We start from the raw sequence: 24,418 nt of genomic DNA on the forward strand, positions 1-24,418 counted from the left end.
CAGAGGAACTACTTTTAGCAGCGCATTGATCATAGAGGTAACCTAGCATATGCATCTGTTGACATACAGAGCTGCTGCTGCTGCATTGTCTCTGAATTTTTGAAAGTTTGTGTTAAATTATGACTCATGCCTTTCACCAGAATAGTAAAAGGTTTTGGTCATAAGGCAAGAAGTTGGTGAATTTTGACATTCAACTTGGACCCGGGATGACGAGAGACACAAAAAGACGGTACCGGTACTAGTATAGTATCGCGGTACTAATGAATCAAACACGGTACTATACTCTGTTTGAAAAGTACCAGTTCTGTCTATCTGTGTTGACCCTGCGATGAGGTGGCGACTTGTCCAGGGTGTACCCCGCCATCCGCCTGAATGCTGCTGATATAGGCTCCAGCACCCCCCGCGATCTCAAAAGGGACAAGCGGTAGAAAATGGATGGATGGATGGATGGGTTCCCAATTTTTTATTTGGTGTTTGACAGCTCACAATCACGGAGTACTTACAAGCAGACACGGTGTGTAGACAGAAAAGGGAGAATGGACACATTTTGGCCTAAAAACTGACTACAAAGGTGAAGCTATAACACTGTAATGCCCGCAGGAAGAGGTGATTTAAGACATGGCTAGCTAGTTAGCAGCGAACATTCATCCGCAGTCAGCAGTGTTTTAGATACTTTTAAATCACTATTCCTCGCCTCCATGGCGACAAAAAAAGTAAGTTTCTTACAAGTATCATCCTGCAGGACGAGGAATAGCTAAACATGCTTCACTACACAACGTAGGAGGATACTCCAGCTCACCAGCGTCACCGCTAATAAAAGCTAGTGCGCCTGACTGTAAACAAATGCCATGGAGGGATCTACACCTGACATCCACTGTAATGATACCAATTACAATAGCGTATCTCGTCGATACTACTATGATTACATCTTTATTTTTTATCGTCACAATATCTTTTTTCCTTTTTTTAAAATTCATATTATGTTTATAAACTCAGTAAATACGTCCTTGGACACATGAGGACTTTGAATATGACCAATGTATGATCCTGGAACTACTTACATTTGTGGTATCATCCAAAACAAATGGTATTTATCCAAACAACAGAAAAATAAGGGATTATTACATTTTAACAGAAGTGTAGACAGAACATGTTGAAACGGAAAATAACCAGATATTAACAGTAAATGAACAAGTGGATTAATAATCTGTTTTTACAGCTTGTCCTTTATAATTTTGACAAAATAATAGAATGAGAAACGACACATTGCATGACAGGTTCCATACGTCAGTAGACAAATTAGGAGCCTTTGTTTGCTTACTTACAGTACTACTTAAAGACAAGTTTTCTAGTATGTTCACTATTTTATTTAAGGATAAAATTGTTCTTCGATTGCAATAAGAAACATATGTTCAACATACCGAAAGATTGTTTGTTAAAATAAAGCCAACAATGAAGTTTTTTTGTGGTCCCCTTTAAAGTATCGAAATATATTTCGGTACAAGTACCAAAATTTTGCTGTGACTATAAATAGTATAATTTCTCTATTTAAAATGTTTAAGTACACTTCTGCATAACATTGTATCCTTATTAGCATAAAAGAAAACAAAAAATAAAGAAGTAACTAGTAACTTTATTAATATAGTTGTTTTAATCTGTAACAGAAACAAAATTAAGTGTAATTTGCCTGAAACTCAAAAAAATATGAAATCCTTATTTAAAAGGGAAATGCACTTTTTGAGGAATTTGACAATCGTTATGAGAGACAATTGACAAAAGGTTTTTTTTTGCATTCTAATTTGTAATCGATTAATTCTAGGTGACTAGCAATGCAGCAAATGGGAGCAATCCATTCTGCCTCGAAATCACTTTTAAAATGCATCCAATAAACGCCAACAATATTTAATTTTACGTTCCGTATCCTGTATAATAACCAAGCTGTAGCAACATTATTGTAAGAGCGAACAATGAGGAACTATTTTTGCAGCATAGTAACGCATCCCCTTGCGACGGCATGCTACAGCATTAGTCGTAAGCTAGCTACTGCGTCCACATCTGAATGGCTTTTGAGTTTGTACTGTACAACACAGTGCGATAGGACACCAATCTGGACTGACTGAAAAACTTGAACAGTCATTTTGCAGTATCTGTAAAGTATTAGCCAACATTTGATGTCTTGTTTGTACACTGCTAGCTCTACAGTTGTACTAACAAGCATGACATGCTATAGGTACATGATCAATATTATACTGACTCTTTCGATGGACAGTTGTTCGTTTGGTCAAGCTGGCCTGGGACGTTTCCATTTGGTTTTGGGGTTAGCACGCCATTTATGTCAGCATAAGTTGGCTCCAAGTTTCATATTTCCACTGTCAAGTCACGCTGACCTCACTCTCTTGGCTTCCGACTGCCCCAACGTTTCAACCTCATTTTGTGCTTGCTTTTATAACAAGTAGTTCATCCTCCGTATATTCATCATGCTGCTTCAAAAAGATAATTTTGTGAATTTTCATTTGCCCAATAATAGTCATCTTCGTTGTCTGTTACCAAGTCTGCCATGATTATTACGCACTCACATATGTTTCCGCAAGTAGGAACGCACATTGGTTGCCAGAAGTATGAAGTGAGCTGCTAGAGAAACGGAAATAAATGCCCTGACAAAATAAGTTCCGGTATTGCTTAAAATTTGAAAAACACTGTAAATATTGTACATATTACATACTGTTATGAATGTGTCTGTTACTACAATATATATATGCTTGTAGCGTGTATATAAAACGTTGATAGAGGGTTTTGAAGTTGTTTTAGAGAGCTTTGAAGGCTACAACGGTGACTCCCATTCGCCGCATCTTTCAAGAGTTTTTTACAATCTTTAAAATCCTAAAATAAAAATATGTGTTCTTGTCGCTCATAATGATAGTGAACGATAGGCAAAATTTTAAAAAAAAGGTGCAATTCCCCTTTACACTATTATAATTTTTTCACCGATATATGGTACTGAAAAAATGTTTTAATAAAAAAAGGTTAGTAAATAATAACTTAACATAACTCCTGATCTAATTGATCAGGAGCACAATACTGTATGTAAAACACTACAAAAGAACAGTGAATACAATCATTTGTAATGATTTATCTTTATCAAAATGAGGAAGTCAGAATGAATGGCCACAATGAGCACATTTTGTGTTGCACAGCCTTTCGCAGCGGCGTTTTGAAATTAAAGTGAATGATACTGACAAAGCATGTTCTCCAGGCTCACACCCTGAGGCACAACTCATTGGTTTGCTTTAACCAGCATAAGTCCCACACAAACTTACAGCCTCATCTGAAGTAAAAAGTGCCTTGCTTTTACTTTTACGTTTTGTGGCAATGTGCCTTCAACTGTGAAGAAGTCGCTTCGAGTGTGTGCTAAGTAGAGTCCTGCTTCACCCACAAACTTTCACAAAAATGATGAATTTTCCGAAAAAGAAATGCCAATGGCAGAGTCGGAGACTACTATTTATGGCAATGGAAGAGACAATGAAACAGTAAGTAATAACAGCATGTTAGAAATGTCTGAATAATATGTCAGCAATGTTAGCTCGAGTTGTAGTGTAAAAAATACTTTTATTTGGATCAGTGCCTACTGTGTTTTAGGATAGTCCGTTAATGAATTGCTTGTATTCTGACATGTGATTTCTTCCCGGAAGTGAAAGCCAGCGGTGGTCAATGAAGCTAAGATGGCTGTTGTACAGCAAGCAGCGCGCAAACTGTCGGAGTACAAAAGAGGCTAAAATCTTCGAACAAAAAGCAGATACGAGCAAAAACTGTAACGATGCAATGGCATAGATCCCTATACTTGATCAAAAAAAAATTGTCGAGTGATACCAAGGATTATGCGTCGGTCACGTTCTCACACATATCTAACCATTGTGCTCCAGACGCCATTCTACGCAACATAACAGATGGAAACTTGGAAAAGCATGGTTAAAGGTGCATTTCATGATTTAACTTTGCGTCTACTGATTGTTGCTATCACACGCACTGTTTACGATTAGCATGTTTTCCCCATCTTTATCAAAATATAACTATGGATGTCAACATTGTGTATGTGCTGAAATCTTAATTTAGGATCGTTGCCTTTGGTAAAAGCTGAACTCTTTTAGGTTTTGCTATCTCTTTTAGGTTTGGCTTTATTTTATTTAGACTCGTCAAACATTCAATCAATCAATCAAAGTTTACTTATATAGCCCTTAATCACAAATGTCTTAGGGCTGCACAATCCACAACGACATCCTCGGCTCAGATCCACATTAGGGCAAGAAAAAACTCAACCCAATCGGAATAAAGTGGAACCCTGGAAGGGACCACAGATGTGGGCAAATACCACATTATAATTATATTATCTGCGTGCGTCACTATCTGTGTGCTTCACTAGATCAGCCACAAACTCTGAAAATTCTTTGATAAAGTCCGAATAGGGCCCGAGGGGGTTGATAGATAACAGCCAGATGGTGAGGTAGTGGTGTGACAGACCTCATAGTAAGCACCTCAAATTATTTATATTTATTACTTGGGTTAGGGGTAAGGTTAAGGTTTTCATTTGATATTAGTGCGACCTCTCCACCCCTTTTTAAGGAAACGGGCAATATGTGCACTTGGGGGAGGGGATGCATCGATAAGCGGGAAAAATCCAACTGGTTTTAGCCAAGTTTCACTGAGACCAATGACGTTAAGATTGTTGTCTCTAATGACCTCATTAACTAATAACGTTTTGGGGGACAATCATCTCATGTTTAAAAAGCATATATTATAGGCAGTGGGCTATTGAGGCCTTTTTGTTTATGGTATCCGTAGTACTGATATTAATAACGTTGCGTCTATTTTACGTAGTGCGCCTTAAATAATTTCGATCACATCTAGGAATTTATATGATGGGGATCTTGAGATTATTTGCTAGGTGCTGCGATAGATTTAACGCGTCATAATTTGCCACTTCATTAGACTGAATGTCCACCTCTGGCACAGTCACGACACGAGAAATGCTATGTGTGCAGGAATTTTCCAGCCTGGCGCTGGTTCGTCCTACCTTAATTGCCTGTGTCCGAGCTTGCTCTAGTGTAGTTAGTCAAGTGGGACTCAAATAATAATCTATCTTTCTAGAAAGAGTGATGGCGCCCTCCCGGTTATATGTGGACTTTCTTATTGAAGTGAAGGTGCCGTGAGCCGTAGGCTAACTAGCTAAAACACAAGCTCTAATCAATTGCCTAGCAATCTGAATCTTAAAAGTGAGACTGTGAGAGTTTGGACACTAAAGCGTTTCTGATAACACACAGTGATCTGTAAAACAGGCTGACACAGCTCTTTCTCTCACTAAAAACGTGACTTTCCTTTATAATTATTGCATGTTGTGTGTTCAAATGTTTCAGCATATTGCTGGTATGTCCTCCTCCTGATAAACTTGAAGCCTTATATTATTCCAAGTAGCGCTGTTGCAATCTTCTCTTGTAAAATGTATTCAACTTTAGAGCGTTTGTTGCGCCTGGGCACCTCCATTTTGCGATCTGATGTCACTGCGCACGTTGTGTAATGATGTCATCCCCACCAGGAAGAATCGATAAGGGAACCATTTCAAAAAAGTGATTCCAAGGCATTGATACACTGTGAACAGATTCCCATTCCTATTTCTGGCAATGGTAAAAAATATACACAAATATAAAAAAATTAAGTCAACAAAGAAAGATCATTTATTATCACACTATGTGTCTGTACAATGTTTCCGGTAAATGTACAAGCAATGAATAGTTTTTACTCTGTTATGTCAACAACTGCTTATGTCGACGTGAGTCAGTCAGAGAAGTGTTAACATAAACAGGTTCTTCTGTGGTAAAGATAAGGGGTGTGGTTCAGGGGTCACTTAAACCCTAACTAAATGTCAAAGCATAACATATTAACTATAAATAACAATACGTCTATGTTCCATTTGTTACAAGCACAAGTACAAACCCCATTTCCAGAAAAGTTGGGAAATTGTGTTAGATGTAAATATAAACTGAATACAATGATTTGCAAATCCCTTTCAACCCATATTCAATTGAATGCACTACAAAGACAAGATATTTGATTTTCAAACTCAGAAACTTAATTTTTTTTTTTTGCAAATAATAAATCACTTAGAATTTCATGGCTGCAACACGTGCCAAAGTAGTTGGGAAAGGGCATGTTCACCACTGTGTTACATCACCTTTTCTTTTAACAACACTCAATAAACGATTGGGAACTGAGGAAACTGTTTGTTGAAGTTTTGAAAGTAGAATTCTTTCCCATTCTTGTTTTATGTAGAGCTTCAGTCGTTCAACAGTCCGGGGTCTCCGCTGTCGTATTTTACGCTTCATAATGCGCCACACATTTTCGATGGGAGACAGGTCTGGACTGCATGGAAAGTACCCGCACTCTTTTTTTTACAAAGCCACGCTGTTGTAACACGTGCTGAATGTGGCTTGGCGTTGTCTTGCTGAAATAAGCAGGGGCGTCCATGAAAAAGACGGCGCTTAGATTGCAGCATATGTTGTTCAAAAACCTGTATGTACCTTTCAGCATTAATGGTGCCTTCACAGATGTGTAAGTTACCCATGCCTTGGGCACTAATGCACCCCCATACCATCACAGATGCTGGCTTTTGAACTTTGCGTCAATAACAGTCTGGATTGTTCGCTTCCTTTTTGGTCCGGATGACACAATGTCGAATATTTCCAAAAACTATTTGAAATGTGGACTCATCAGACCACAGAACACTTTTCCACTTTGCATGAGTCCATCTTAGATGATCTCGGGCCCAGAGAAGCTAGCGGCGTTTCTGGATGTTGTTGATAAATGGCTTTCGCTTTGCATAGTAGAGCTTTAACTTGCACTTACAGATGTAGCGGTATGGGGTATCGGACTGTCTGATTGTGGCGGTCCGCTCCCTGTATGATCAGTGTCAGAGCTTGGTCCGCATTGCCGGCAGTAAGTCGGACACGTTTCCAGTGAGAGTTGGACTGAGTGGAGACCCTGCCCCAAGTGGAGAAGTTCAAGTACCTTGGAGTCTTGTTCACGAGTGAGGGAAGAGTGGATCGTGAGATCGACAGGCGGATCGGTGCGGCGTCTTCAGTAATGCGGACGCTGTATCGATCCGTTGTGGTGAAGAAGGAGCTGAGCCGGAAGGCAAAGCTCTCAATTTACCGGTCGATCTACGTTCCCATCCTCACCTATGGTCATGAGCTTTGGGTTATGACCGAAAGGACAAGATCACGGGTACAAGCGGCCGAAATGAGTTTCCTCCACCGGGTGGCGGGGCTCTCCCTTAGAGATAGGGTGAGAAGCTCTGTCATCCGGGGGGAACTCAAAGTAAAGCCGCTGCTCCTCCACATCGAGAGTAGCCAGATGAGATGGTTCTGGCATCTGGTCAGGATGCCACCCGAACGCCTCCCGACGGAGGTGTTTAGGGCACGTCCGACCGGTAGGAGGCCACGGGGAAGACCCAGGACACGTTGGGAAGACTATGTCTCCCGGCTGGCCTGGGAACGTCGGGATCCCCCGGGAAGAATTGGAAGAAGTGGCTGGGGAGAGGGAAGTCTGGGCTTCCCTGCTTAGGCTGCTGCCTCCGCGACCCGACCTCGGATAAGCGGAAGAAGATGGATAGATAGATATAGCGACCAACTGTATTTGGTGACAGTGGTTTTCTGAAGTGTTCCTGAGCCCATGTGGTGATATCCTTTAGAGATTGATGTCGGTTTTTGATACAGTGCCGTCTGAGGGATCGAAGGTCACGGTCATTCAATGTTGGTTTCCGGCCATGCCGCTTACGTGGAGTGATTTCTCCAGATTCTCGGAACCTTTTGATGATATTATGGACCGTAGATGTTGAAATCCCTAAATTTCTTGCAATTGCACTTTGAGAAACGTTGTTCTTAAACTGTTTGACTATTTGCTCACGCAGTTGTGGACAAAGGGGTGTACCTCGCCCCATCTTTTCTTGGGAAAGACTAAACATTTTTTGGGAAGCTGTTTTTATACCCAATCATGGCACCCTCCTGTTGTGATGTTGCAAATAAGTGTTTGATGAGCATTCCTCAACTTTATCAGTATTTATTGCCACCTTTCCCAACTTCTTTGTCACGTGTTGCTGGCATCAAATTCTAAAGTTAATGATTATTTGCAACAAAAAAAAATGTTTATCAGTTTGAACATCAAATATGTTGTCTTTGTATCATATTCAACTAAATATGGGTTGAAAATGATTTGCAAATCATTGTATTCCATTTATATTTATATCTAACACAATTTTCCAACTCATATGGAAACAGGGTTTGTACATAAGAACATTTTAATATTAATTATAGATATACATTTCAAAACATTACAAACAACTTCTGATTTAAGTAAGAGTTTTCACACCAAAAAAACAAAGTCCAACAGTATTTGGAACAAAAAATATAGAAACATATCATTTATCTTTTCTCGTCTTAGTAGTGCTTGCAAGATGTCATATTTTTTGCCTTTTTGCCTTACGTGGAGTGATTTCTCCAGATTCTCGGAACCTTTTGATGATATTATGGACCGTAGATGTTGAAATCCCTAAATTTCTTGCAATTGCACTTTGAGAAACGTTGTTCTTAAACTGTTTGACTATTTGCTCACGCAGTTGTGGACAAAGGGGTGTACCTCGCCCCATCTTTTCTTGGGAAAGACTAAACATTTTTTGGGAAGCTGTTTTTATACCCAATCATGGCACCCACCTGTTGTGATGTTCCAAATAAGTGTTTGATGAGCATTCCTCAACTTTATCAGTATTTATTGCCACCTTTCCCAACTTCTTTGTCACGTGTTGCTGGCATCAAATTCTAAAGTTAATGATTATTTGCAACAAAAAAAAAAGTTTATCAGTTTGAACATCAAATATGTTGTCTTTGTAGCATGTTCAACTAAATATGGGTTGAAAATGATTTGCAAATCATTGTATTCAATTTATATTTACATCAATCAATCAATCAATCAATGTTTATTTATATAGCCCTAAATCACAAGTGTCTCAAAGGGCTGCACAAGCCACAACGACATCCTCGGTACAAAGCCCACATCAGGGCAAGGAAAAACTCACCCCAGTGGGACGTCGATGTGAATGACTAAGAGAAACCTTGGAGAGGACCGCATATGTGGGTAACCTCCCCCCCTCTAGGGAGACCGAATGCAATGGATGTCGAGTGGGTCTAACATAATATTGTGAGAGTACAGTCCATAGTGGATCCAGCATAACAGTAAGAGTCCAGTCCACAGTGGGGTCAGCAGGAAACCATCCCGAGCGGAGACGGGTCAGCTGCGCAGTGATGTTCCCAACCGATACACAGGCGAGCGGTCCAACCCGGGTCCCGACCCCGGACAGCCAGCACCCCATCCATGGCCACCGGACCTGTGTGTCTCCCCTTCCACAAGGGATAGGGGGGAGCAGAGGAGAAAAGAAAAGAAACGGCAGATCAACAGGTCTTAAAAAAAAAAAAAAAAAAAAAAGGGGCTATTCAAAGGCTAGAGTATACAAATGAGTTTTGAGATGGGACTTAAATGCTTCTACTGAGGTAGCATCTCTAACTGTTACCGGGAGGGCATTCCATAGTACTGGAGCCCGAATAGAAAACGCTCTATAGCCCGCAGACTTTTTTTGGGCTCTGGGAATCACTAATAAGCCGGAGTTCTTTGAACGCAGATTTCTTGCCGGGACATATGGTACAATACAATCGGCAAGATAGGACGGAGCTAGACCGTGTAGTATTTTATTCGTAAGTAGTAAAACCTTAAAGTCGCATCTTAAGTGCACAGGAAGCCCGTGCAGGTGAGCCAGTATAGGCGTAATATGATCAAACTTTCTTGTTCTTGTCAAAAGTCTAGCAGCCGCATTTTGTACCAGCTGTAATCTTTTAATGCTAGACATAGGGAGACCCGAAAATAATACGTTACAGTAATCGAGACGAGACGTAACGAACGCATGAATAATGATCTCAGCGTCGCTAGTGGACAAAATGGAACGAATTTTAGCTATATTACGGAGATGAAAGAAGGCCGTTTTAGTAACACTCTGAATGTGTGACTCAAACGAGAGAGATAATACCCAGATTCTTTGCCGAGTCGCTTTGTGTAATTGTTTGGTTGTCAAATGTTAAGGTGGTATTATTAAGTAAATGTCGGTGTTTAGCAGGACCGATAATCAGCATTTCCGTTTTCTTAGTGTTGAGTTGCAAGAAGTTAGCGGACATCCATTGTTTAATTTCATTAAGACACTCCTCCAGCTGACTACAATCCGGCATGTTGGTCAGCTTTAGGGGCATGTAGAGTTGGGTGTCATCAGCAAAACAATGAAAGCTAACACAGTATTTGCGTATGATGTCGCCTAGCGGCAGCATGTAAATACTAAAAAGTGCAGGGCCAAGAACCGAACCCTGGGGGACTCCGCACGTTACCTTAACATAGTCCGAGGTCACATTGTTATGGGAGACGCACTGCATCCTGTCAGTAAGATAAGAGTTCAACCACAACAAGGCTAAGTCTGACATACCAATACGTGTTTTGATACGCTCTAATAAAATTGTATGATCGACGGTATCGAAAGCAGCGCTAAGATCAAGAAGCAGCAACATAGATGACGCATCAGAATCCATCGTTAGCAGTAGATCATTAGTCGTTTTTGCGAGGGCTGTCTCCGTAGAGTGATTTGCCCTGAAACCAGATTGAAAAGGTTCACAGAGATTGTTAGACACTAAGTGTTCATTTAGCTGCTGTGCGACAATTTTTTAGAGGATTTTCGAGATAAACGGAAGGTGAGACACCGGCCGGTAGTTTACCATGAGGTCAGGATCGAGGTTAGGTCTTTTGAGCAGAGGATGAATAACCGCTTTTTTGAATGCTAGTGGAACAGTGCCAGAGGAAAGTGATAAGTTTGTAATATTTAGCACTGATGGACCTAATAATACAAAAAGCTCCTTGATAAGTTTCCCAGGAAATGGGTCAAGTAAACATGTTGTTTGTTTTGTCCCATTAACACATCTTAACAATTCCTCTAATGTTATTTCATCAAAGAGAGAGAAACTATTTTGGAGGGCGGTATTCGTCGTAGATACAGTCGTATCTGTGTTAATAGAACCCAGTTGTAGCTGCGATGCATTGTCTTTAATCTCCTTTCTAATGAGTTCAATTTTATTATTAAAGAAATTCATAAAATCATCTGCCGAGTGGGTGGAGCTACTGGGAGGAGTCCCTTGTTGGGTTAGCGATGCTACTGTACTAAACAAAAATTTAGGATCATTTTTGTTGAGGTGGATGAGATTTGAGTAATATTTAGCTTTAGCTAAGGTAAGCATGTGTTTATAAGTTATTAAACTATCACTCCATGCTTGATGGAAAACCTCAGGTTTAGTAGCATGCCATTTGCGTTCCAGCTTTCTACACGATAATTTATGGGCTCTAGTTTCTTCTGTAAACCATGGGGTGCGCCTTTTAGGGGCTCTTTTAAGCTTTAGCGGTGCTATACTATCAATGGTGTTGCGCAGGGCGTCGTTAAAGTTGTTAGTGAGGTTATCAATAGAGCCGACATAATTTGGGAATGGTGCCATTACCGAAGGCAGTAGGCCAGCAAGAGTCATCGTTGTGGCAGCATTAATGTTGTGGCTGCTGTAGTAATTATTATTATTAGTTTGTTGACAATGAGTCAGAACTTCAAATTTTATAAGGTAATGATCGGACAATACTTTAGTATACGGGAGTACCATAACTTTGGAGGTGGTGACACCCCTGACCAGCACTAGATCTATCGTATTACCGTTGCGATGCGTAGGTTCATTTATTATTTGTGTAAGACCACAGCTATCAATTATAGTCTGGAGCGCCATGCACTGAGGGTCCGATGGGGTATTCATATGGATATTAAAGTCCCCCATTATGATTATATTGTCGGCGTGCGTCACTAAATCAGCAACAAACTCTGAAAATTCACTGATGAAGTCCGAATAGGGTCCTGGGGGGCGGTAGATAACAGCCAGGTGGAGAGGCAGCGGTGTGACAAACCTCATAGTAAGCACCTCAAACGAGTTATATTTATTATTTAGGTTAGGAGTAAGGTTAAAGTTTTTGTTGTATATGAGTGCGACTCCCCCACCCCTTTTAATGGGACGGGCAATATGCGCTCCCGCATAGCCAGGAGGAGACGCCTCACCCAGCGCAAAGAAATCGTCTGGTTTGAGCCAGGTCTCGGCGAGACCAATGATGTCAAGATTATTGTCTCTAATGACCTCATTAACTAATAACGTTTTGGAAGATAATGATCTTATGTTTAAGAAGCCCATATTATAGGTAGTGGGCTGTTTTGAAGAGTTTTTGTTGAAATTATCCATAGTAGCAATATTAATAATGTTGCGTTTGTTATGTGTAGTGCACTTCAAATAATTTTGACCATATCTAGGAATTGATATGACGGGAATTTTCCGATTGTTTGCTTGATGTTGTGATAAACTGAACGCATCATAACTTGCCACCTCAGTAGAGTGCATGTCTACTTCTGACAAAGACATCACAGAAAAAACATTTTGTGAGTTGTATATTGTTGTAAAATAATTGCTATGTGTGCAGGGATTATCCAGCCTGGCGCTGGCTAGTTCTATTTTAACTAACTTCTCACCCGGACTAGCGCTTCTTTGAGGATTTGCCTTTCGCTTTGTTGTTAGCCCCGCTCGGCATCCCCGCTTCTGCTTCCGCTCACACCGCTTACGTGTCTTCCGTTGACGGTCCCCGCTGGCACTTAACTCCGCTGCTTCAGAGGCCGCTGGATGTAGCCAGCGAAGTATTCCCATGCTAGCGAGGAGGTCCAAAGTACACGCATCTTTCAGTCTATAACGGCCCGATCTATCCACATCCAGAATCGTCTGTCGGTCGTATGTGATCACGAAGTGTCCACGCTGTGAGCCAGCCATGAAATAGACAGAATTGACGGGTATTTTTGCCAAATCGCTCTACACTTCCAAGAGCGTCATCTAACACAGTGTCCCAACTCATATGGAAACGGGGTTTGTACATAAGAACATTTTAATATTAATTTAGATATAAATTTCAAAACATTACAAACAACTTCTGATTTAAGTAAGAGTTTTCACACCAAAAAAACAAAGTCCAACAGTATTTGGAACAAAAAATATAGAAACATATCATTTATCTTTTCTCGTCTTAGTAGTGCTTGCAAGATGTCATATTTTTTGCCTTTTTGAATGATGCCAAATATTCTATTCTATTCTTTGAGCACCAAAACTTGTTGATTACACACCTGAATAAATAAGAAGCTTTACTTTCATTATTCACTTTTCTCTTTTTTGACATTTTGGATAATATGGGTGTCAAAACTAAGGTAGCCTACACTTAAATTACCATTACTACTATCTGCTGGTCAGTATGAGTGCTAAAGTTGTGCCTCTTCTTCCCCTCTAACTAACACAGTGCATCCCAAGTGGATGATTTAAAAAATAGCATGGTATACATGCTTTTTGTTACATTAAAAATGAATCCAGCGGGCTTGATTGAACCCCCGAGCGAGCCGGTTATGGCCCACGGGCCTTACGTTTGACACCGCTGGTATTTGTTTAAAATGAATCCCTATTACTAGCTACACAGTAGCCACTAATCTTCCCGGAGTCCATCACACAAGACAATAACATCTACATAAAAACTCAACAATACATTGAACATGCACTCAACAATAAAGGATATGTACAGTACACAATAAAGGATATGTACAGTACACGCCAAAAGTTTGGACACACCTTCTCATTCAATGGGTTTTCTTTATTTACATAACTATTTACATTGTAGATTGGCACTGAAGGCATCACAACTATGAATGAACACATGTGGAGTTATGTACTTAACAAAAAAAGGTGAAATAACTGAAAACATGTTTTATATTCTATTTTTTTTTTTTTCAAAATAACCACCCTTTGCTCTGATTACTGTTTTGCACACATTTGGCATTCTGTCAATGAGCTTCAAGAGGTAGTCACCTGAAAGGGTTTTCACTTAACAGGTGTCATAGTTTTGATGGCTTCAGTGACAATCTACAATGTAAATAGTCATGAAAATAAGGAAAACACATTGAAATGAGAAGGTGTGTCCAAACTTTTGGCCTGTACTGTATATAAAGTGCTATAAATAGACAGTACTACAACACATCAATTAGAAACAGGTCATATATAAAATAAAGAATAAAAGGGAAAAAAGCAGCCTTTAATGTAGTATATCTTTAAGCTTGTTTTTAAAATCCCTTACATTATTGAGTCCTTTAATACACAAGGTAGCTTATTCTACTAGGAAGCAGTTCCGTGCAACACAGTTTTTTGCATAACACATGTTCTTGCTCTTGGTACTACTATGTCTCCATTTGTCTTTTGTCAAGTATTGTGTCCCCGTCTGTTACAAACATAGGAGTGTAAGATTTTTGGCCTCAGTGGTATAGAAAAATAACAGCAGGTGTTTTTAGTAAGCGCTTACATACATATAAAACCATGAGAGGTCTTGTATATAGACTTATTGTCGTATTGCTATGATATTATGATATTTGCACTAGTATTAGTCCTCAAATGTTGTGTAGGTGACCTCAAATTACCTGCTTGGTAACAGAGGAGATGTGCTTACGCTGTATTCCTTCTTCTTTTTGCAGTCTTGTCATGTCTTTTATATCATTACATTCTCCTTTTTACTCACTCAAATATGTGAGAGGGATACATTTTTCTTTCTTAAAGGGATCAGCGCACACTAGAGATGCGCGGATAGGCAAATATTTCATCCGCAACCGCATCAGAAAGTCGTCAACCATTCGCCATCCACCCGATGTAACGTTTGAATAGAACTGCATCCGCCCGCACCCGCCCGTTATATCTAATATAGACGATGCAAGGCATTAGTGAGGCACCTGCCAACTACTCCGGTTTTCCCGTAATTCGTACGGTTTTCATCAACCTATTCCGGGTTACGGGTGCAGTGATAAAAAATACGGTTTTTCATTAATTTAAAAAAAAAAAGGGTGAAAACTACGCGAATTGCACCTTGTGCAGACAAGATTTTTCGATCGGACACGGAGGAATTAGCGATGTAAAAGACCACTTTGGGACAAAAAAACACAAGTCTAATGCCGTTGTTAGCGATACAAGTGGAAAACTTTCAACGTTTTTCGTCGCCCAAACAGATTCTTTGGATGTGATAAATGCCGAAGTTTTATTTACGGAGGCAATAATTGAGCATGGACTTCCAATCGCATTGGCTGATCACATGGGACAGTTACATGTTTGTAATGCAACCTTTAAAAATCATTACGCGGTGATCGCGGTCCCAAAAATAAACTTTTCTTGCATGATAATGTCCAGAAAAATTTGCTTTATATTACTATAGAGTCCTTTTAACGAATGAGTTTGATGGTTTATCACAAACCTTAAATGAAAGAAGTCCTTTGTTCTCTTGCACCAATCACGTCAATCACGCGCACAAATTTAAATTATACAATAACATATGTATGTCATCTCTATTTAAACAAAAATAAATTAAATAAATAATAATAATAAATTACCTGCAACTTATTGGCCGAGGCAAATAGCTGAAGGGGGGAAATCAAACCCATCAGACTGCACTTTATCATCAATCTTGAATTATAATGAAAATAGACGGTCGCGACAAACAAAGCAGGCTAAATAGCCTTACATTGTCGCCAATCGGAGATGCGCTTCACTTGAAAGCGAGGCCAAATAATTATTCACACATAGTAGTATATCTCCAATAGAAAAAAAACACAATAAACAACGCAATTGCCTTAATTCCTTTGCATTGTAGTGCGCCCAAACAACACGTAACCATCAAAATTATTTAGCTGACCGAACTCAATATAGGTTAGCAGGGGCGCCGCTAGGGCTTTTGGGCCCCATGAAAAGAATCTTTACAGGGCCCCCAACACAGTGTCATTATTTTTTCTGTATTATAATTTCATCATCATTAAGGGCCTCTCTGGGCCCCCCTCCATCATGGGCCCCTAGAATCCGTCTCCTTTACCCCCCCTTTTCGGCGCCCCTGTAGGTCAGACATGGGCTTATTTGGTATAGCCTAGGTCAGTGGTTCTCAAATGGGGGTACACGTACCCCTGGGGGTACTTGAAGGTATGCCACGGGGTACGTGAGATATTTTAAAAATATTCTAAAAATAGCAACAATTCAAAAATCCTTTATAAATATATTTATTGAATAATACTTCAACAAAATATGAATGTAAGTTCATAAACTGAACATCAAATCAAGTAGGCTATTCCATTCATTACAATGCAACAATGCATTATTCAGTGTTGACAGCTAGATTTTTTGTGGACATGTTCCATAAATATTGATGTTAAAGATTTCTTTTTTTGTGAAGAAATGTTTAGAATTAAGTTTATGAATCCAGATGGATCTCTATTACAATCCCCAAAGAGGGCACTTTAAGTTGATGATTACTTCTATGTGTAGAAATCTTTATTTATAATTGAATCACTTGTTTATTTTTCAACAAGTTTTTAGTTATTTTTAGTTATTTTTTTCCAAGAGCTTTGGGTTATGACCGAAAGGACAAGATCACGGGTACAAGCGGCCGAAATGAGTTTCCTCCGCCGGGTGGCGGGGCTCTCCCTTAGAGATAGGGTGAGAAGCTCTGTCATCCGCGGGGAGCTCAAAGTAAAGCCGCTGCTCCTCCACATGGAGAGGAGCCAGATGAGGTGGTTCGGGCATCTGGTCAGGATGCCACCCGATCGCCTCCCTCGGGAGGTGTTTAGGGCACGTCCGACCGGTAGGAGGCCACGGGGAAGACCCAGGACACGTTGGGAAGACTATGTCTCCCGGCTGGCCTGGGAACGCCTCAGGATCCCCCGGGAAGAGCTGGACAAAGTGGCTGGGGAGAGGGAAGTCTGGGCTTCCCTGCTTAGGCTGCTGCCCCCGCGACCCGACCTCGGATAAGCGGAAGAAGATGGATGGATGGATGGATGGATAGATCAAGAAAGACCACAACAAATGAGCAATATTTAGCACTGTTATACAATTTAATAAATCAGAAACTGATGACATATTGCTGTATTTTACTTCTTTATCTCTTTTTTTCAACCAAAAATGCTTTGCTCTGATTAGGGGGTACTTGAATTAAAGACATTTTCACAGGGGGTACATCACTGAAAAAAGGTTGAGAACCACTGGCCTAGGTAACGTAGACTAATTTGTTTAACATATCCAACCGTATGTAAATTACAATTTTTTTTTATTCGCACTATGTAGGAATAAAATGGCATCTACAGTGCCAGGATTCAGGCGAGAGCGCCTGGCCTCTAAAATGCGCCCTGCTGCGCTGAAGGAGCGCTCACTTGCAGCACTTGTTGCTGGGAGGCATAAGATTCTCTTGGCAAGGTGTTGTAGTCGTGGGAATGATTGTCCTTGTGTCCCCCAAAAGGAAAGTAGATTTTCCTCTGCTGATCCTTCCAGATGGAAGTTTGTAGAGGAATAATTGTCTACTTCATCAACGGGCACAGGTGTGTCCTCCTCCCATTCTGCGAAGTCAATTCTCTTCTTTTTTGGTGATGCGCCATCAGCTCCACCTAAAGGACCGATGAAATCTATTACAGCCTAATATTTTATATCTATAAAACAGACAATCCACATAACATAAACTTAATAGCCCAGGCAGGCAGGCAATGTATCAACTCACCTTGCTCTGTTGCTGATTGGGGCTCGGTGACAGGGTTTTCTTCTCCATCACGACTGACACAGACGCTTTCCTCTGGAAGAAGTTCTCGAACTTGCTTGATCACCTCTCGTCTGTCATCTTCTGCCAGCATTTTCAGCGACTTAAATTTCGGGTGGAGAAAAGTGGCGATTTTGTGAGTAGCAGTCGGATGCATCTTCTCATCAAGCAGAGCAGACGTGCGAGAGCGGAGAATTTTCATGTAAGGTGGGTCTCCAAACTTGGGCTCACAGTGTTTTTTCAGCTTGAAAAACCAGAGCAGAACCATCTGAACGGTTGGGTGATGTTCTCCTTCAAGCTCACTGATTGCTGACTTGAAAAGGGTGAGAAACTCGATCAAGTGTGCGAGTTGATCCTGGTGAATGCCATCGAGGCGATGTTGTTGGTCTTTGCTCCGTAGCAGCTCTCTGATGTCTTGGTATTGTTTCTGGATTGATTCCAACATCAGGACTTTACTGTTCCATCGCACATCACATTCTTGATTCACGGTGTGCTTTAGGCCGGCGACGGCACCGGTTCTTTTCAGAAATGCAACAAGCTCTTTGCAGTAATCGATCATGTCCAGGACATCTTCAATGCCCTCAGAGTCACCCTTTCTACTGAAGGTGTGTCTCAGCACTGTGTTCAGGATATGTGCGGAGCACGGAATCCAGTGGTAGGAGCGGAGTGCGGCTTTTATGTTAGGGCCCTGGTCACTGACAAAAACTACTTTAGATGGTTGTATTCTGTAGGACGTCAGTACACTGGTTATCTGCTCATGAAGGTTTTCGCTGGTTTTTTTCAGTGTTGGGTCAAACTCCACTGTTGCCAAAATACGATTTTCCAGCTTCCACTCCCTGATGTAGTGACACGTAAGGACTGTATATGCTCTCTTTTTAAATTCATCTGTCCACATATCGGTGGTTACAGAAATACCTCCGTTGCTGATGGCTTTTTGGATGTCCTCCGAAAGTGTCTGCTTAGCAGTGGAAGCCTGCAGCTTTGCCCGGTCACACACAGTTTGCCGATGGGGCAGGATGGCACCAGCATCCACGGCACCGCACTTAGCGCCTATGTCAATCAGCGTCTGGGCCACTTGTTGAAACCCTTTACCCGAGACTATATCAAACGGGCGCATATCATTAGTGCACAGGTCCACACATGCATCTGTAAGCCTTGTTTTAACATCCTGGGGCACTCTTCTGGGATCACGGCGAACGAAACTGCTCATTCTGTTTGTGGAGATTCGGGGTTTTGCACAAATGTGATGCACCATGTTCGATGTCCCGGTTTTATGACTGTCGTAGACGTACACAGCGTCGCAGCTCTTGCAACTCACGTAGCCAGCATTGCTGTCATCCTGATTTACAACCTCATAAAAACGAGTCCACGCTGAACTTTTCTGGCCTTTTTTTCCCCTGGTCTTTAGTATTCCCTTTTTTAGTTTGTCGCGTACCACGTTTGCTGCCGGTGTTGCCATTTTTTTTTTCTTCTTCTGATGTGGCGTGCCACAGGCAGCTGCAGGTGCCTGCTGATAAATAATTGCCTGTTTCAAAGAGTGCTGCTCGTTTTTCGTATGTGGCTAACAACATTTAACTATGTATATATATTTCCGAATTGGTTTAACTGCCACCCGCAAAAAGACAAAAAAAAAAAAAAAAAATCTCATTAATCCGCCTGACCCGACCCGCGGCGCGGATAAAATCTTATTTATTCAAATTTCATCCGCCCGATCCGCGGATAATCCGCCGAATCCGCGGTTGTGTCCGCAAACCGCGCATCTCTAGCGCACACATACACACTTGTGTTGTCTTTTCCCATACACACTCAGATTTTCTATGAAGAAGAGTTAGCATATCGCAAAAGGTTACAAAGTAACAAAATCTATACATTTTTGCTCTAAATATATTTCCATTAGCTAAAATGTTGGCATAAAAAGTTAGCATTCTAACAGGGGAACACCTATCATACTTCTAACGTGGCTAGGTAACAAAATCTGTGATTATTCAGTTAAAATGTACAAAATTAGCTAAAATGCTAGCATGCTAAAATGTTATGCTAACGATAGCAGTGGAATAGCTAAAATACTTGTAAGATGGCGGGAAGCAACAAAATCCATGTTTTTTAGGTTAAAAATTACAAAACAAGCTAAAATGCTAACATGAAACGTTGACATGCTAACATTAGTATGGTAAACCTGCTCAGTGGCCTTGTGGTTAGAGTGTCTGCCCTGAGACTGGAAGGTTGTGAGTTCAAACCCCGGCCTAGTCATACCAAAGACTATAAAAATGGGACCCATTGCCTCCCTGCTTGGCACTCAGCATCACAGGTTGGAATTGGGGGTTAAATGACCAAAATTATTCCCGAGAGCGGCCACCGCTGCTGCTCACTGCTCCCCTCACTTCCCAGGGGGTGAACATGGGGATGGGTCAAATGCAGAGGATAATTTCATCCCACCTAGTGTGTGGGTGACTAATGTTGGGAGCAACTAGCATACTTTCAAAATGGCACCAGGTAACAATGTCAATGATGGTTAGGTTAAGAGGTTAACATAAAAAAAAACAATTATACAAGATTACAACAAAAGGGACGAGGTGTGCAGCCTCTGAGCCAATCAGATGCGGTCTTGTCATGTAATGAAAAACGTAATGCACGAGAAGCATTAATTTCACGTCTATAGTTAATAATATCAGCTTTTACAGTGAAACACCAACATGATAGGCAGAGTGAGTGAGTTAGTTACCTGGTGACCTGCAGCAGACATAGAGCTGACATTGCTGTTGCTGCTGGCGAAGATTCACTTGCGGCTTGGACGGGATCGAAAATCTGTCATTCATTCAAAGTTATCTCAGGTTGTGTGTCATAACGTTTCTGGTAGTACTTCCTCCCTTTGATAAAATATTCACTTCACAATTATTGCAAGTTGCCCTGTTGTCATCCTTTCTCGTGGATAACTCTCCAGCGTTTTTGCATAGTTATGACATGCGAACCCAAATAAATCAGAAAGGGAAACAGACAAAATAAAATAGCAAATGATTCCCAAGAATTGAAACATTAGAAGCTGGTTCTCAAGAAGAACCAGTTTTGGATCCCATCCCTAGTGAGTAGCAACAACCTATTGACGCGATGTCTGACTTTTTTATCAGAATGAAGAAGTTCTTCTTTTTGGCCCCAATTTCCCTTTGTTTTGTTGTGTTCTGTTTTTAGCATAACCTTTTATTGTGCTTTCCGTCTTTGATAGTAGCAGACTGCTACATTGTTGATTGACATCTCTATTCCCAACTTTCACCGTAAAGTTATTTCAAGTGAAGTAAAAACGCTCCCACAAAGTAGCTTTGTTTCTGCAGTTAATTAGCCGCAGCCCAGACATTAAAATTACGATATAAACAATAAAGAAAATGATATCTCTGTACATAATTATATATATATATATATATATATATATGTATGTATGTATGTATGTATGTATGTATGTATGTATGTATGTATGTATAAAATCAGATTAATCGGCATTTTTTGTAAAGATCCTTAATCGGTTCAAAAAATCAAATGATAAAAATAAAATGTGTGTGTATGTATGTATATGTATATATATATATATATATATATATATATATATATATATATATATATATATACATACTTTTTATTATTATTATTATTATTTTTTTTTTTCCCCAATCTGTCCTGCCCAGCCACTCATAAAAATCATATTCTTGATGTAGATGCCCTTATCTGCTGTAAAGATTTGCTTTAGAAAAGAGAAGTGTTGGATACTTCTCTTGTTGCCCTATTTGTATTTGACTTTATTAAATGTACGGAAGCATTTTACTAAACAAAACCATTTTCTTTTAGGTAAGATAGACATTGATTAGAGCTGTTTACCTATTTTATAGAGGAATATAGTTAATCATAGAACTGGCATCCAATGTTGTTAAAAAAGTACAGATTTTGAATCAAGAATCGTTTTGAATGGAGAGTCAATTCTGAATCGATTGTCAAAGTTAACGGGATAACGCGCCAACTATAAATTTCAATAACTGTACAAAATTGTTTAACAGGCGATTAACGGGAACACTTCCTTTTTGACACTTGAGCCATGCTATAGCGGGGGAACTTGGCTGCAGTTCACTTGCTACTCATGAGCCACAAAAATGTCTTACATTACGATCATGCTTTGTCAGAGATGTTTTGTAATGCTATTCTGTGATATTTGCACCTAAAGAAATGTTAGTACATCAGTTTAGGAATATGTGGTAGTGGGGGATTTTTCTGGCTGGCTGAAATATTGTGTAAATTATTTATTTATTTTTCTGGTCGAGTCCTCAATTACAGAATGATTGGCAGGCTCAATATTACATTTTATTTATTGAGAAGGTTAAAACATTGTCATGCAGCAATTTTAAGCCAACCCCCCTGAAAATGATCTGTCTAGGGTACACTTATTAATGATGAAAATATATACATAGCTGCGATTCATTTTTAGTTAACTATGAACAAGGCAATTAATCGCTATTAAATATTTTAATCGTTTGGCTGCCCTAATTATACTATGTATTATATACATTTATAATATGTAAATATATTATATATATGTATATATGTGTATTTACATTTTTAATGAGATGCTAATCATTATCTATACAGTATTGCAATCACTCCTCCACAGCTCAACATTTACATTTGACAAAGTTTCCTAAGAGAAAGTACTCCAATGACTCCAACAATACTCCACAAAAATAAAGGTGTGTTGTTTAATTGCACTCCACAAGATTTAGAAAAAGTGTGTGTAGAGATAGAAATGTGTAAATGTTAACATGTAAATCAAATAAGAAAATACAAAGATAAAATGGAATGATATAAGAAACACTGTACATAATAGTTCAACATTGAGCATGATTTTTCATATCATCACTAATACCTTACAAGTGACTTTTCAGCAGTATTCCAGAATGGATAACCCATGACTGTTTGCCGTGCACAAACTTTCCACTCTTTGGCACACACGCTCTTTTTCTCTGTGTGAGTGTGTACACGCGTGTATGTGTATGTGTGATTGCAGGTTGAGTAAACCTCATAGCGATCCAGACCCAAGTTGAATAAAGGTGCCTTTTGTCCGCCCTCAGGGTGTGTTGAGGAGGCGGAGTGGATGGGGTTAGGGCTTTCCAGCCTAGAACAAGCATGAATGTTCCCTCAGTTCCCTCAGACATCGCACTTCCTTGACTACTTTCACAGCAGCGCTAGAAGATGTGGGCTAAGGAGGGGCGCCCGAAGGGTGAAGGTGGAGGGAGTGTGGTGTGTACCAGGGTGTTGAGCAGGAAGTACAGGGGTGGGGTTTACAGCCAGACAGTGAGCTGATTGGAGCAGCAGTGTTGTTTTTATCCTCCTACCGAGCAGGCAATGTAGATTTTGAAAGGCACACTAGTGGCTCAGTTCCCTCAGTCGCCTCAGACCACCGCACCAGACAAGACATCTTGTAGCCCTCCTAAGCATCCTCACACCCTATTTACTCATGGGCATCACCTCTGTTGGCACTCTGAGACTGGCACGGCTTACGGAGTAAGTTTTAGACCGAAATGTTTTTACTTTTGCCCTGAAAAGCACATGCATGAACAGCAGATGTTTATAGACTTGACACAGAAATGTGTGAAGATCGTGGAAGATTAGCTTTATCCCTGTGTCTCTCCCTCAGCCGCCCGGCGCTCCCGTGGAGAACGACCCTCTGGGCCCGCTGCCTCCTGGATGGGGTAAGGTTCTGCCTCTTGGTGCCTTTGCTCTGTTTGGAATGTAGTTTGGAAATAATGTCATTGTTGTTTTCTCCATTTGACCACACTTACAATTAGACAGTTTTTACATATGAAAGTGTATTTTGTGTTGTTGTATTTTGTGTTGTCAGAATTGGGATTTATTTGGTCTTATGCTTCAATGACAACCTTTTTTTGTGGCCAAAAAAACAGATCATACTCAATATAACTTGGGGTCACTAAAGGTAGGGTCTGGGTGAGGTTGGGCTGCACAAAGTACTCCCTTTAGAATCACATTTTAACCATTTGACTAAATAATTTAATGTATTCTTCTTGACTAGTTTTACCAGAAGATATAGTGACCCAGAGTTATGGATACTATATTATAAATGTAAAATTTAATGTAAAAATTTTAAATTTCGACACTGCTGAGTTTCCCAGTAGAAGATCAGAAACATTCTGCTTGCTTGCTGGAAATTGCTTTTAGTGTGCCAAATGTGTGTTTGTTGTATTGTTATTTTTGTGTTGTACTGTTATTTTAGTTAATATTCATACTTGAGGGATAATATATTTAAAAAATTTACGCCATACAATGAAGTTAAGTAGAGGCCACAAAATAGAGGCCTGTGGGCCGAAATGGAACGCCGGCCGCAAGTTTAAGTTCCCTTCTTTATGTGGTCTTTCGTTGTTCACCTTTTTCTACCCGGTTGTCGTTTGCGCTCACTTTATTTCAACTTCAATATTTCATGATAATAATAATAAGTTAAATTAAGTTACACCCATTCGATTCAGAAACAATTTTTTCAGTAGAAAAACTGCTGCCTTTTTAGTCGTACCCTTTGTCATCTGTGATGATTCCCTTTTACTCTTTCGTCTTACAGTTAAAAAGAGTGCAAACATGGAAATAT

The 24,418-nt window shown here is 40.1% G+C and overlaps 1 protein-coding gene across 8 annotated transcripts in view; it reads left to right on the plus strand.

The window, feature by feature from the left end:
- Window positions 1–24,418, plus strand: part of wwp2 (WW domain containing E3 ubiquitin protein ligase 2) — a 119,836-nt gene that overhangs the window by 51,988 nt on the left and 43,430 nt on the right. For 7 of the 8 annotated variants that reach the window (XM_061977739.2, XM_061977742.2, XM_061977738.2 and 4 more), the window contains one exon: window positions 23,459–23,513. In XM_061977739.2, coding sequence (XP_061833723.1) covers window positions 23,459–23,513 — 55 coding nt within the window. Of the gene's footprint in view, window positions 1–23,202; window positions 23,326–23,458; window positions 23,514–24,418 lie in introns of those variants that run through there. The other variant, XM_061977746.2, reaches the window with a different exon arrangement.

The sequence above is a fragment of the Nerophis lumbriciformis genome, linkage group LG18 (genome assembly GCF_033978685.3).
Source record: "Nerophis lumbriciformis linkage group LG18, RoL_Nlum_v2.1, whole genome shotgun sequence".
NCBI lineage: Eukaryota > Metazoa > Chordata > Actinopteri > Syngnathiformes > Syngnathidae > Nerophis > Nerophis lumbriciformis.